General features: G+C 36.0%; 2 protein-coding genes across 2 annotated transcripts; both read right to left on the bottom strand.

Annotated features, from left to right (window-relative positions):
• Positions 1–69: 69 nt before the first annotated feature.
• On the bottom strand, positions 70–6819 carry LOC119979923 (protein NRT1/ PTR FAMILY 7.1-like). Its single transcript, XM_038822545.1, has 9 exons — positions 6738–6819; positions 4485–4632; positions 3720–3779; positions 2771–2912; positions 2669–2728; positions 2381–2504; positions 2017–2234; positions 1358–1920; positions 70–1117 (listed from the first exon to the last, which is right to left on the bottom strand). The coding sequence occupies exons 1-9, from the start codon at positions 6817–6819 to the stop codon at positions 262–264; spliced, it is 2253 nt and encodes a 750-aa protein (XP_038678473.1). The 3' UTR covers positions 70–261.
• A 282-nt stretch (positions 6820–7101) lies between these two features.
• Positions 7102–10243, bottom strand: LOC120017134 (non-structural maintenance of chromosomes element 4 homolog A-like). Its single transcript, XM_038870234.1, has 7 exons — positions 9911–10243; positions 9747–9827; positions 8969–9221; positions 8772–8865; positions 8010–8226; positions 7794–7885; positions 7102–7500 (listed from the first exon to the last, which is right to left on the bottom strand). Exons 1-7 carry the CDS (start codon positions 10110–10112, stop codon positions 7255–7257), a joined length of 1185 nt encoding a protein of 394 aa, XP_038726162.1. The 5' UTR covers positions 10113–10243; the 3' UTR covers positions 7102–7254.
• Positions 10244–12112: the final 1869 nt, after the last annotated feature.

A 12112-nucleotide genomic window follows, 5' to 3' on the forward strand; every position in this document is an offset into this window, starting at 1 on the left:
TCGATCAGCCACAATACCTCAATAGAAGTGTGAAACATTCCATTTATTGGATCTCATAATACACAGGAAATTAGCATATCCAAATTTGCCGAACCAGCAAATCAAAATATACTAAGAAAGCAATCATCCCTTGCACAAATATATCCTAACAGATAAAAAAAGGTCATGCTTCCTTCTGAATATCCACACAGGAACACAAAAGATGAACATCAGAACAAACATCAAATCCTGATCACAGAAACGAGAAAAAAAAAAAGGTCGCTAAACCATGCTATGCACATCTTGCTTGTTCTCCATCTGGACTTCCTTCACACTGTCCTCCAAGACAATTGACTTGTACCATTTAGAGCAAAACAGGTAAAATACGAAATCAAAGGCGGTGAGCACTGCAATCAGGAAGTAAAACCTGTCCATGTGGCCTGTGTTCAAGTCCTCTGGAATCCAGCCTGGCTTGTCACCTTTACCAGTAATAGTCATAATCATATTAACCAACAAACTACTGGTGTAGTTTCCGAGAGACATTGAAGCCATACAAAGCGAGCTTCCAAAGCTTTTGATCCCATCAGGAGCTTGGTCATTGAAGAACTCCAACTGACCAACATACATAAAAACCTCTGATGCCCCAACAAGAACGTATTGTGGGATTTGCCAGAAAATGCTTAAAGTGCTAATCTTTTCCCCTGGAATGACATGTCTGAGCCTTTCAATCTCAGTGGTTCCTGCTGCAACCATCGCTAACATTCCAATAATAAGTCCGATGCCCATTCTTTGAAGCTCTGTTAAGCCTTTTGGATTACCACTTAATTTTCCAGTTAGAGGTACAAGGATTTGGCTGTAAATTCCAGTGCAGATAAGGACGCTACAGATATCAAAGGCAGACATGCTAGCTGCTGGGAGGTGAAAGTTGCCTATATTGGAGTTCATAACATCTCCTTGCTCGACAAAGAGAGAAGCCATTTGTGTGAAGATGACAGAGTAGATTATGGTGCATAGCCAGATTGGAATCATTTTTAAAATGCATTTCGCTTCCTCGACTTGAGTTACAGTGCAAAGCCTCCACGGATTTGCCGGGCCAGCTAGATCATTCTCTATTATTGTGGCTGCCTTGTCCAAGAACCTGATCAAATGCAGAAAATAAAATAAAATGAGGGTTAACAAGGCAACTAAAGAGCAAAAGCTAAATTTAATACCCGAGGGTTAATTATCTAACTTCTATATGGATACGTGTTTTTGTGTAATTGTGTACATGATATAGTATGGTCTATATAGCTTTATGTACTGCAAACTATCAAATTTGATCTTTCAAAAAAAAAAAAAAAAGCACTATCAAATTTGAAAGCAAAGACTCAATACTTACGCAAACTCATTGCAATGAATGATCTTTCTACTCCCTTTGATTGCGGATTCCGGACCTTCAACCTCATAGAGCTCATCTGAATTAGATGGAACAACAACGTCCCATTTCATTGCTGTAGCCACAAACACCTGAGCAATGCGTGGCAAAGGGTTTCCATATGCCTTCACATACCGATAACGGCGTGTCCCTGACAGAAATAATGCCAGGGCTAGGACAGCAGAACCTAATGACACCAAGAATCCTAGTGTCCATCTGCCAGAATCCTCATAGTACACCAAGATGGTATTGGAGAATAGAGATCCAGCATTGAGTGAGAAATAGAAAAAACCGAAGAAAGCTGCTTTGGAACTCTTCTCTGTGGGGTTAGCATCATCAAATTGGTCTGATCCAAAAGTTACTATGGTAGGTTGATGCCCTCCATATCCAAATGCTATTAGATAGATTGCTAAATAAAAAATGGCAGTACCGATAGAGGATGTTGGCATGCAAGCTAGCTTGCCATCACCACACCCTGTTGGTTTAACCAAGAAAAGTCCTGATGATATTGACAACAGAGTCAAACCCTAATAAAAGGGGAAAAAAACAAACACATCAGTCAGCAAGTTCAATATTATGAAGATAGATTATATGATTCAAAACAGAATGTCAGTGACAAATACCAGCACAAATATAAGCTGAAAGATTGTGCAGGTTAGGTAACGACCCCAGTACGCGTCACTAAGGAAAGCTCCAATGAGCGAACACATATAAACTGTTCCAGTCCACTTGCTAACATTATTGGCAGCACTGGCATTGTCCTGTTCAAGAACTCTGGTTAAGAACAAGACCAAGTTCACACCGACTCCAAAGAAAGCTAGTGTTGCTAGCCCTTGATTCACTGCAACATATAGAGTGAAGTAGTAGACAAACCAAGAGAAAATGGTCAATAATGCTTGTGGCTTGTGAGCATAAATTGTAGGTAAATAACTTGAAAGGAGAAATTATAACCACAGATATGTCATTGGTTATTTTGACCAATAGTACCTAGCAAAATGCTTGCATACTTCCATCCTCCGGTGCGCTTTTGAATTGCAAGCTTTTGTTCATCCTTATTGATACTTTTGTTCGAATTTATTGCTTCATTGAAGCTAGAATTCTCATCTTGCACCTGCTTGTTCCAATAAGAAGGATTCAGTTAACTTGGAAAAGCAGAGTTAGTCAATTCAGAAACATCTACTTCACATACAACAACACAGCATGTTAAGTTTGAACCTATTGAAAACACAATTACAAAAAAGAAGAAGACGACAGAGAATATTGTATAGTCTTAACCTTTAACGCAGTCTCGTTGGTGAAATTGAGTGAATCCATAGCAGTCCTTGAAGGATGTTTCTGCAAAAAAAAAAAAATCAGTAAAATTATGATTATACCCACTATAATTGGAATATCCATGAATATTAAAAGAGACTGATCACTAGACTTTGGCATGTATGCATACCTAACCCCCGGGCAAGCCATAAAAATAAGGTGCAACCACAATCTAATCGGAAAGGCAGTTGCGCTAAACAAAGCTACGCTACTCATGATTTCAACAGAAAAAAAAATATTGAAAGCAATGAGGCTCAATTTCAGTTGCCAGAGTACTTGATAATATTAATGCTCACAAAATAATAACTTACAGAAAGTATAAGGAAAGAAGAAGCAACCTAAGGTAGCTACTAAGGGTCAAGTTGCTTGATAATACAACGGTATGCGAGAACTAAATATATAAATATACAGGGAGTGGGAGAGAAGAGACAGAGAAAGTGGAATGTAACTTCCAACCTACTTTATGATTACTATGAAGAAAAAATGTTGCAGAGAAAATACTGGTGGAATAGGGAGGAAGAAAGGTCTGCTTGGAAGATTTTGTGCCACAAAATGAGTATTTCTTTCTAAAATTTTGTTCAGTGGGATCTCAATTCTCATGTGATAATGATATCTTCTCTCTTCAAGGGTTGGCTTTCACTGATATATATTGGTAACCTCTACTCCTTTTCACTAATATATATATATATATATAAGTGTGTGTACGTGGGTATATATAATAAATTCATCACCAAGCATAAGGCACAGTAATCAAACAGGTTGGCTTGTCATCTAGAAATTCCAAACAATCAATTCTATTCGGTTGTATTTTTATGGTTAAAAAAAGCTTTTGACTTCGTTGACTATGTATATGCCAGTTGGTGAGATAATCACAAATGGTTCAACCAGAAAGCATACATTGCACATAAGTATGTCACTATAAGATATATCAAGGAACAATCTGTTAGAACATGCCATAAGCATTTGATTCTGTATGTAAGCAGATGTTTGAAAGTATCAAATGATGTTTGCTTACAACATCAGAATTTCAAACCTTCTTATCTCAGGAGAGAACACAAACAACTTTATTAGAAAGCTGAATCAAAAGTATATAAACGAAGCAAAAGCTAACGATACTACCCATCGGCTCATGCTACAAACTTGTCAAACTTGAATACCTCAATATCACAGAAACTATAAGTACAACAATAGCATCTGATATGTCCTGTTAATTAAATTGCCTCTCTTACCATGTTTAATAATCATCATCCATGATGCAATCAAATTAACAACCCGAATAGATGTGATACGAACAGCATATGCCGAGTGTAAGAACTAGAATCATAAAACTTAATACATCAAATGCAATACACTGATACAACAATATAACTTGCTAAACTGGAAAATCTAGGACTTACTAACCTGTGTAACATTTATGTAAAAATTGACAATTAACTTTTCCAAAATAATTTTAGCTAGATTGGCAAGTACAATGGAATAGATATCCCAGGTTCAAATAACTGAATACAGTCTCCAATCCCGGATACGGGTTATTCGACATTTGACAACAAAAATATCTTATATCCTTGATCAAATACTCGTACAATAAGGAGAATTAGGACCCTATTCTCACAAATTACTACATCAAAGGCAATACTAACCTATGTAACATATAGAACAATTGACAAAAAAAAATCCGCTGTAATTTTAGCTACATTGGCAAGTCGCATAGACATCAGAATCAAATGCAACTAGCATCACATGATCGGCAATTTAGATATGTAACAAATTAAATCCAAACCTTTTGCGGAATTTGGTGACAGAGAGAGTGACGTCTTCAGGGATCGTGACTGATTCAGGTGACGGAGAAGAACTGGTGTCGATTACAAGGTTGAAATCGGGCCGGGAAATCACTGGACTTGCCGGAGAGCTAGAAAATCTGCGGAAACCTTTTGTCATTTATATTTCAACCTAACAAAATTAAGAACACAAAACAAAAACAAGAATTCCCTCAAAATAATCCCTTCAGCGATCAATGTACTATGATTGAAAACTGTTCACGACTCATATCAGTGTTTCTCAAGAAGATCGAAATGCAGATCAACGCGAGAGAGAGAGAGAGAGGTGGGGGGGGGGGGAGAGGAGTTTTCTGCATGCAATCGATAGTAGCAGTAATGAATAGTATTCGTTGTGGGGTTTGTGCTTGCGTGTAAATATATTAACTATTTGTTGCAGAATATCAGGATTTTTCTGTTGGATAACGACTTTCCCTGATACAGCTCTTTGGATCGTAACAGGATTACAAATAAAACGGAGCGTTTCCAGGTTCTCCTGAACTTTCCCTCAAATTATAACTACTTATGGTAGGATTGCAATTACGTTTACGATTCCAATCAACGTTGGACTCCTTTCTTATTGGTCACAATTATTACATACAATTTTATTTCCCTATATTTTTTTTTATCTAGTTTGTGCTGAACTTTAACCTTTTTTTAGCCAGTTAAAAGGACAAGGTGTAAAAATGATTATGATTTACAATACATTTTATAGTATTTCATTATTCACGTTGGATTAAACTTATCACTAATTCGCGCTAATCCTTGTTTTTTTTTGAAGAATTAAAATTGATTTTTTGAAGAATTAAAATTGAGCTCGAGCTTGAATTTGGAGGCATAAATTTGAAGCCCGTGCTATAATTTAAGCTTGCACTAGTTGATGATGTGATCTATTGACGCGTGTTAGAAATTTTTTTGTGCATGCAGAGATGACGATAAGTTCAAGTCCATATTAAATCATTCAGACGTTCAAAGTATAAGTTTGTATAGTGACTTGTTTGGTTAAAAAAAATTATATTGGGTTTAGTAAGATAAAATCATTAATTCAAATTGAAAAATATAAAATTAAGTCCCAAACCAAATTCACAAATGAGCCGGTCATGATAATTATCTTTAAAAAAAAAAAGCAAATTCAATTTTTTGGGTCGTGATAATTTATCTAAAAACACTTGTGGATCAAGAAAGAACATCATATGAATGTTACCAAAGAAAGTTGGCCCATTGACCGAATAACTCTTTAATAATGATGATGAATTATGGGCTTTTGATTCATATAAACCCCAAAAATTTAGATCGGCCCATAATAATAATATCTGTATAAGTGTTTTTTTTTTAATTTATTTCGTTTGATCACATGAAGAAAGTGTGTGTGCCTTTTTTTTCTTTCTAATATATAAAATAAAATGAAGGCACATATAATAGATTTATTGAAGAAAATCATTTAATTAGAATGGTTGATATGGTATCTGGTGTGTCATGCATATATAAAAATATATAGAAGTTCTCTGGAAACAAGGGCCACGTGCATATATACGTTGGAAGACTTATGAAGATAAAATAGGAAGAACCTGATTACATGCCAAAAAATAGTACAAGGAAAGTGATAAGACCAGCTCCAGATTATACTGTTCAACACCGACTTATCAAATTCATGTATAAGGCGTGCTGTGTATTAATTACATGAAATCCTGAGATAGAGATAAGTTGTTCCCCACTTATTGTTTTGTACACTGTTGATATAGCAAATATTGTCTTCCACTTTGTGGGTTGTGACACTCCTTTCTCCATCAGTTCGGTTTTCATTACCTGCTGGCACTATATATATCTCACAATTCTAAGAACGCTATCCCAAAAGAAAATGACTTGACACCACCAAAGAAAATATGCAGATGTTGGCCCTCATAGATCTTGGGTTAGACCCCAAAATAGTTACCCACGAGGTGGGTAAAGAGTTGCATGACAATGTCAACACAAATTTCACATCGGTTGAACATAATTTAATCGAGTGATTTATAAACAAATTTCAATTCCTCTCACATTGAAGACACGTTTTTTAATTCTAAGTATCAATGACAACGATTCATGAATAACAAATCCATACGAACCTGTTTCTTGGACAATATTTTTAATGTATTTGGACTGAGATTGGACCGGATCGTTGCACAAATGGGGCTCGTGTAGAAGTGACAGGCCACAGTTCACACACTATAACTATATACTCGCTTCCTCCAACAAAACTGGCTCTTTCGCTCCGGAGACGACCCACATGGCCACATAGGTGCCTTTGGATTCGTTTGCCATTGCACCGACATGTCATACCAGGGCCTGCCTCATTATGGGTTTTTCCAATGGGCCATAACTAGTTGGGCTTTACTTTATACGTTATACCATGCTCCGTCAGCGACTCAGTAGAGTGTGCAATTTAGAGGTTACCACAGAATCAAACAGTAGCCATGAACCCACTGCAACTTTAATTGATCAGAAGCATAAATAATGCAAAGCGTATAAACTATGTTACAAAAAAAAATAAATGTCAAGTCAAATAGACCCCAAAACATGGTGCAAATTCTTTGACAATGACCAAAGTCCGCAAATGAACCATCTGTTTATAAGCACAAGAAATCCAACAAAACAAGCAGAGTAACTGCAGATTATAGCTTCCTATGTACAACGAACTCCTAAATTATACACTACCGCATTCATGACATTCTAAAAGGAACATCCCCGTCATCGCATTCACTTGAGCTTTCTCTTACATCTACGGATTCCTATTTCTCTGGTGCCATTAACTTCAGGGGAGTCATCCACAACTGACTCTTCTAGTATAACTAGACCACGATTTCGAGTCAGTTTCCTTATTGGAGTCGTGGGTAAGGTTGCTTGCGAACTGTGAGAAGGTGGCTCCATTTGAGAGGATGAGAAGTAAGGATTTCTCCTATCTGGCATCAGCTCCTCACCATCGGGTACCACATCCGTCATTAACTGTAAAACAAGAGTCACAAGAACAAGAAATATAGGTAGTATGTAAGAAATACATGAAATGTAGAGAACAAGAAAGCATGCACAAACAGAGACATAATATATCTGATATCCAAGCTTAGGCTGCCAATCTCAATAAATTTAAAGCAAAATATTGCAAGAGTTCAGCAAAAACACAAAGCATACGCTAGCCACAACAGCACTGAGCAGTTATTGCAAATACACATTCCTCAAAATTTAAATCCAAATATAGCAGAACAAATGAACAGTATGTAATCCCGTCTACTATTCCATACCTTCCAATCCTTGAAGTCAAATCTAAATGCAAAATGCAAGTACGCAACCTCGCCCGACTTAACAGAATTGGCAGCAGGAGCATTCCTGGGCACTGAAAAAGCAAAAATATATACATAACATTGGATGAGTCACTAGACTCAAATACTCAATACTACACATAGCCATAAATACACATTACTAACAATTCAAATTTGATAAAAAGAAGGATCTCCTACCTACAAAATGAGAACCCTTTTCATCGACGATTATTTCAGCTCGGCCATCTTTAACTAGAAATGACAAAGCAAACAAATTCTCCACCGTTTGTGCAAAAGACCTCCTATTCAAAATCAGACATTCTAAGCTAACACTTTTTTTTCTCCTCAAGATGCCAAACATTGTGAACATGTTCTTGTCTGTATCAGTTTTCTCTCCAGCACCAGCATCATCAATCTGTTAAACATTAACCATCTATTCGTTCAAGTTCTCATTGTTGCAATAGTAAATAACAGTATCAAATTTGTAATTTATTGAATCAAAAGTATATCAACATATAACAGTCAATAGGTTATTTACTTTGACAATTTACATTACAACAAAGCTTTACGATTATAACAACCTAGACATTTTAATGGAATTTTCGAAACATGCAAATTCACATCAGATTGCAAAATAGTTTGCATCACGAAGCAAGGAAACAACTATCCCTACATATGTCTTGTTCAGCCAATCTCAATCTTATTCCCTAAATAACAGGCAACAAACACAATGTTAAAATGTCAATGACCATTTTCTGACAAATTGCCCAGAGAACATGGTAAAAAGACTAAAGGTAGATACATCCCCTCCAGCTGAAGTCCAATAAAAAATGAGAATACTTACCTCCACCCATCCGAATCAAAATTTGCATGTTTAGCAAGCAACAAATTAGCACACACTAGAACCATGTTTCAGAAGAGAAAAAACTTAAATTAAGCCACAAAGATACTAGTCTTCACCTCTTCAGGTCTAGTTTTTTCAGTGGCAGGCTGTGTTCTTTTTCTATGGACCACAGGCTTTCTTTGTTTTAGTTCAGTATTCATAGGTCCAAGCCTGAAGAAAAAAGAATCAATAATTATGAAAACAATTCAACAAGAAAGCTGAGAAGACACAAGCACTTCTACCATACTGACAAAGAGTACCGATCAAAACTCACATGGTGCAACACCCATTGGACTTTCTAAAAGCAGGAGAGACCAGGAGGCCAATATCTTTCCATTTGATCAAATTTTGGGTGTTATCTTGAGCAGATATTGTCATATTGGATTGCCCAAACTGTGTGAGCAAACAAGTAAGAAACTCTGAAGATGTAATACCCTCGTTGGACTGTGACCTAACTGAGATCACCAAGGTGTTAGCAAGGTCCAACAATGCCTCTGCATCTGCAACTTGTTCCCTTGGCTTCTGCACTGAAATCCCATTAAATACAAACAGAATTAACGAACTTCTTCCCCGTTAAACCTATTTCTTATTGAAATGGAAACATATCTTCGATAATTGCATCTTAATAGAAATTATTGGTTCTCAGATTTTAAAATAGCAGTAAAAAAGTGGTCAATCCTGCATTGCATTTCATTTTTCAATGATACTTAAAAGTGTTTCAGACATTTAAAAGTATTTCAATAAACAGCAAAAATATTTTGCCTTAAAGAAAAAAGGTTCCTTTTCTTTTCCTTTTCTTTTCTCCACTTAAAATGTTATATGTTGCTGAATACTCAATTCATTCCATAGACAAAACAAAGAATATGTTTGTAATACTTCCCCAAACATTACACTCCGTTTCACAAAACAATGTAGCATCATGCTAACAAGTATATACTTTGAAATTCACTTCTATTGCATATATTACCAATTTTTCTAGTCACCAAAGGAACGGTTAGAACTAATACATAAAGAAACATCTCAAATAAACATAATGTTGAGTTTCAAAATACCTTGACGATGCAAGTTCTCAACTTTATTCATCATAGTAATGAAATTATCCGAATCGGGCTTGGATAAATCATCCTTTTCATCTGTCCACCAAAAATTAACAGTAAGACGGAAAAAGCAAGAAAGAGAACAGAGTAATTAAATTAAAACATAAATGAGCGGGTACCGTTGATTTGGTTCCTGACAGCCAGGTACTTCGAGCGGAGAACTCTTCGTTCAGCTGTCCCTTGAATCTCCATAGCCGACTCGACATCCTCCGACTCAACTCGGACGGCGCCGTCAACCTTCTCACGCTTCACCATCCTGAGTCGCTTCGTCTCATCTTCTTCGCTCCTACCCTCCGGCTCTCTGCTCACGCTTCTCGTCATAATTCTCAGTATATTCCACCAGAAATTAACCTTATACAGTAAGATGTATACACATATATGCGTAAATATATCAAAGGGTTTTGATCGGCAAATACTCTAGACAGTGAAAAAAAACCCCAATTCAGGAAGTGAGAAAATTTGACATTGCGGTTTTTGGGAATTGGAGGCTAATTTCCCGCTTTGGAGTTTTTGTCGTGACGTTTTTCAAATTTATCATTTTCGTTTTTCTATGATTCGTACGTGAGAAGTTAGGGAAGACAAAGTTCATGGGCCAGGCCTATTATATTATCAAGCCGCGCCATTGCCCATTGGTTGTAGTTTTACTTGGGCCACTGATTCTTTATTTGGGCTCTTTGATAACAGGCCGTGGACCGAATGATTTACATAAAAGCCCAAGTAAGGGAAACGACCCACAGTTCATACAGTCCCACTCAACTGACTCGAGTCAGTGGTCAGTGACTCAATGTGCCAGCTATTCAAAAAAATTTAGTGCTAAATTCAGAATATACTAAGAGCAATCACAATGAGGCTTATTTAGGGGGCATGGATGGATTTTAGTGTACTTTTTATTGGGTCATGAGAATATATGGCCTACAATGGTACCAGTTTATTGGCCTTATTTTCAATTTCAATCTTCTCTGTTAGTGGAAACTAAATATCCATATAAGTTCAGCACCACCAACTTGTCAAAAATCTAATCCCACCTCACAATATATAATATTTTCTGTTTTGGGTTTATCGGTTACGGTGAATACGTAAACGACTTTATTTCTCCCTGGACTGTCTCATTTAACGGTACTTGGGCTCAAGAGAAAATGCCTCTTATATGTGAGAGGGGGCTTACTCTTATTAACCCAAATCTAAGACAAGAAGTCATAGCAAACTCGATCATCACCCATTCATGATTGTGAGACTCTGAAAAAATCTGAGCAACTAATGAAGAATGTGGGTTTGATTCGTAATATGAAAACCCTAAACCTAGAGATTGGACAGAGAAGTCCAGATGCATATAATTATTTAATTTTAAAACTCGAGGGTATTGGTTGTATTTTATTTCTATGTATTAAACTTAACGGTGAAAGCACTGATTGTTATAAAATGTATTATTATATCGTTTACTGTTAAGAATATAATTCTTTTATTGGTGTCGGTAAATGTCATATATGAAATCAATTATTATTTATAGAAATGACTATTTACCAGTGTCGATAATGATTCTTCGGTATTGATGATCATTTCTTAGTGTCAATAAACGTCATATGTGGAACCAATTATTATTTATAGAATTCTCTATTTATCGGTGTCGATAATCATTTCTCAGTATCGGTAATTATTTCTTGGTGCCAATAAACGTCATATGTGGAATCAATTATTATGTACATAATTGTATATTTATCGGTGTCGATCATCATTTCTTGGTACCGGTAATCGTTTATTGGTGCCAATAAACGTCATATGTGTAACCAATTATTATTTATAAAATTGTCTATTTATCGGTGTCGATAATCATTTGTTGGTACCGGTAATCATTTATTGGTGCCAATAAACATCCTATGTGGAACCAATTATTATTGATAGAATTGTCTATTTATCGGTGTCGATAATCATTTCTTGGTACCGTTAATCGTTTATTCATGCCGATAAACATCATATGTGGAACCAATTATTATTTATAGAATTGTCTATTTATTGGCGATAATCATTTCTTGGTACCAATAATCGTTTTTTGGTACCAATAAACGTCATATGTGGGACCAATTATTATTTATAGAATTGCCTATTTATCGGTGTTGATAATCATTTCTTGGTACCGTTAATCATTTCTTAGTGTCAATAAACATCATATGTGGAACCAATTATTATTTATAAAATTATTTATTTATCGACGATAATCATTTCTTGGTGCCGATAATCTTTTCTTTGTGCCAATAAACGTCATATGTGAGACCAATTATTATTTATAGAATTATCTATTTATCGGTGTCGATAATCATTTGTTG

This window comes from Tripterygium wilfordii, chromosome 15, assembly GCF_013401445.1.
Source record: "Tripterygium wilfordii isolate XIE 37 chromosome 15, ASM1340144v1, whole genome shotgun sequence".
Lineage (NCBI taxonomy): Eukaryota > Viridiplantae > Streptophyta > Magnoliopsida > Celastrales > Celastraceae > Tripterygium > Tripterygium wilfordii.

Coding starts and splice junctions, on each gene's coding strand:
- LOC120017134 (XM_038870234.1), bottom strand. CDS start 10,112: ATGACGAGAAGCGTGAGCAGAGAGCCGGAGGGTAGGAGCGAAGAAGAT. Junction 9,222..9,746: donor TGAGAACTTGCATCGTCAAG/GTATTTTGAAAC, acceptor ATGGGATTTCAG/TGCAGAAGCCAAGGGAACAA. Junction 7,886..8,009: donor AAAGGGTTCTCATTTTGTAG/GTAGGAGATCCT, acceptor TTGCTTTTTCAG/TGCCCAGGAATGCTCCTGCT.
- LOC119979923 (XM_038822545.1), bottom strand. CDS start 6,819: ATGGCAAACGAATCCAAAGGCACCTATGTGGCCATGTGGGTCGTCTCC. Junction 2,729..2,770: donor TCATGGATATTCCAATTATA/GTGGGTATAATC, acceptor TTTTTTTTGCAG/AAACATCCTTCAAGGACTGC. Junction 1,921..2,016: donor TTCAGCTTATATTTGTGCTG/GTATTTGTCACT, acceptor CCCTTTTATTAG/GGTTTGACTCTGTTGTCAAT.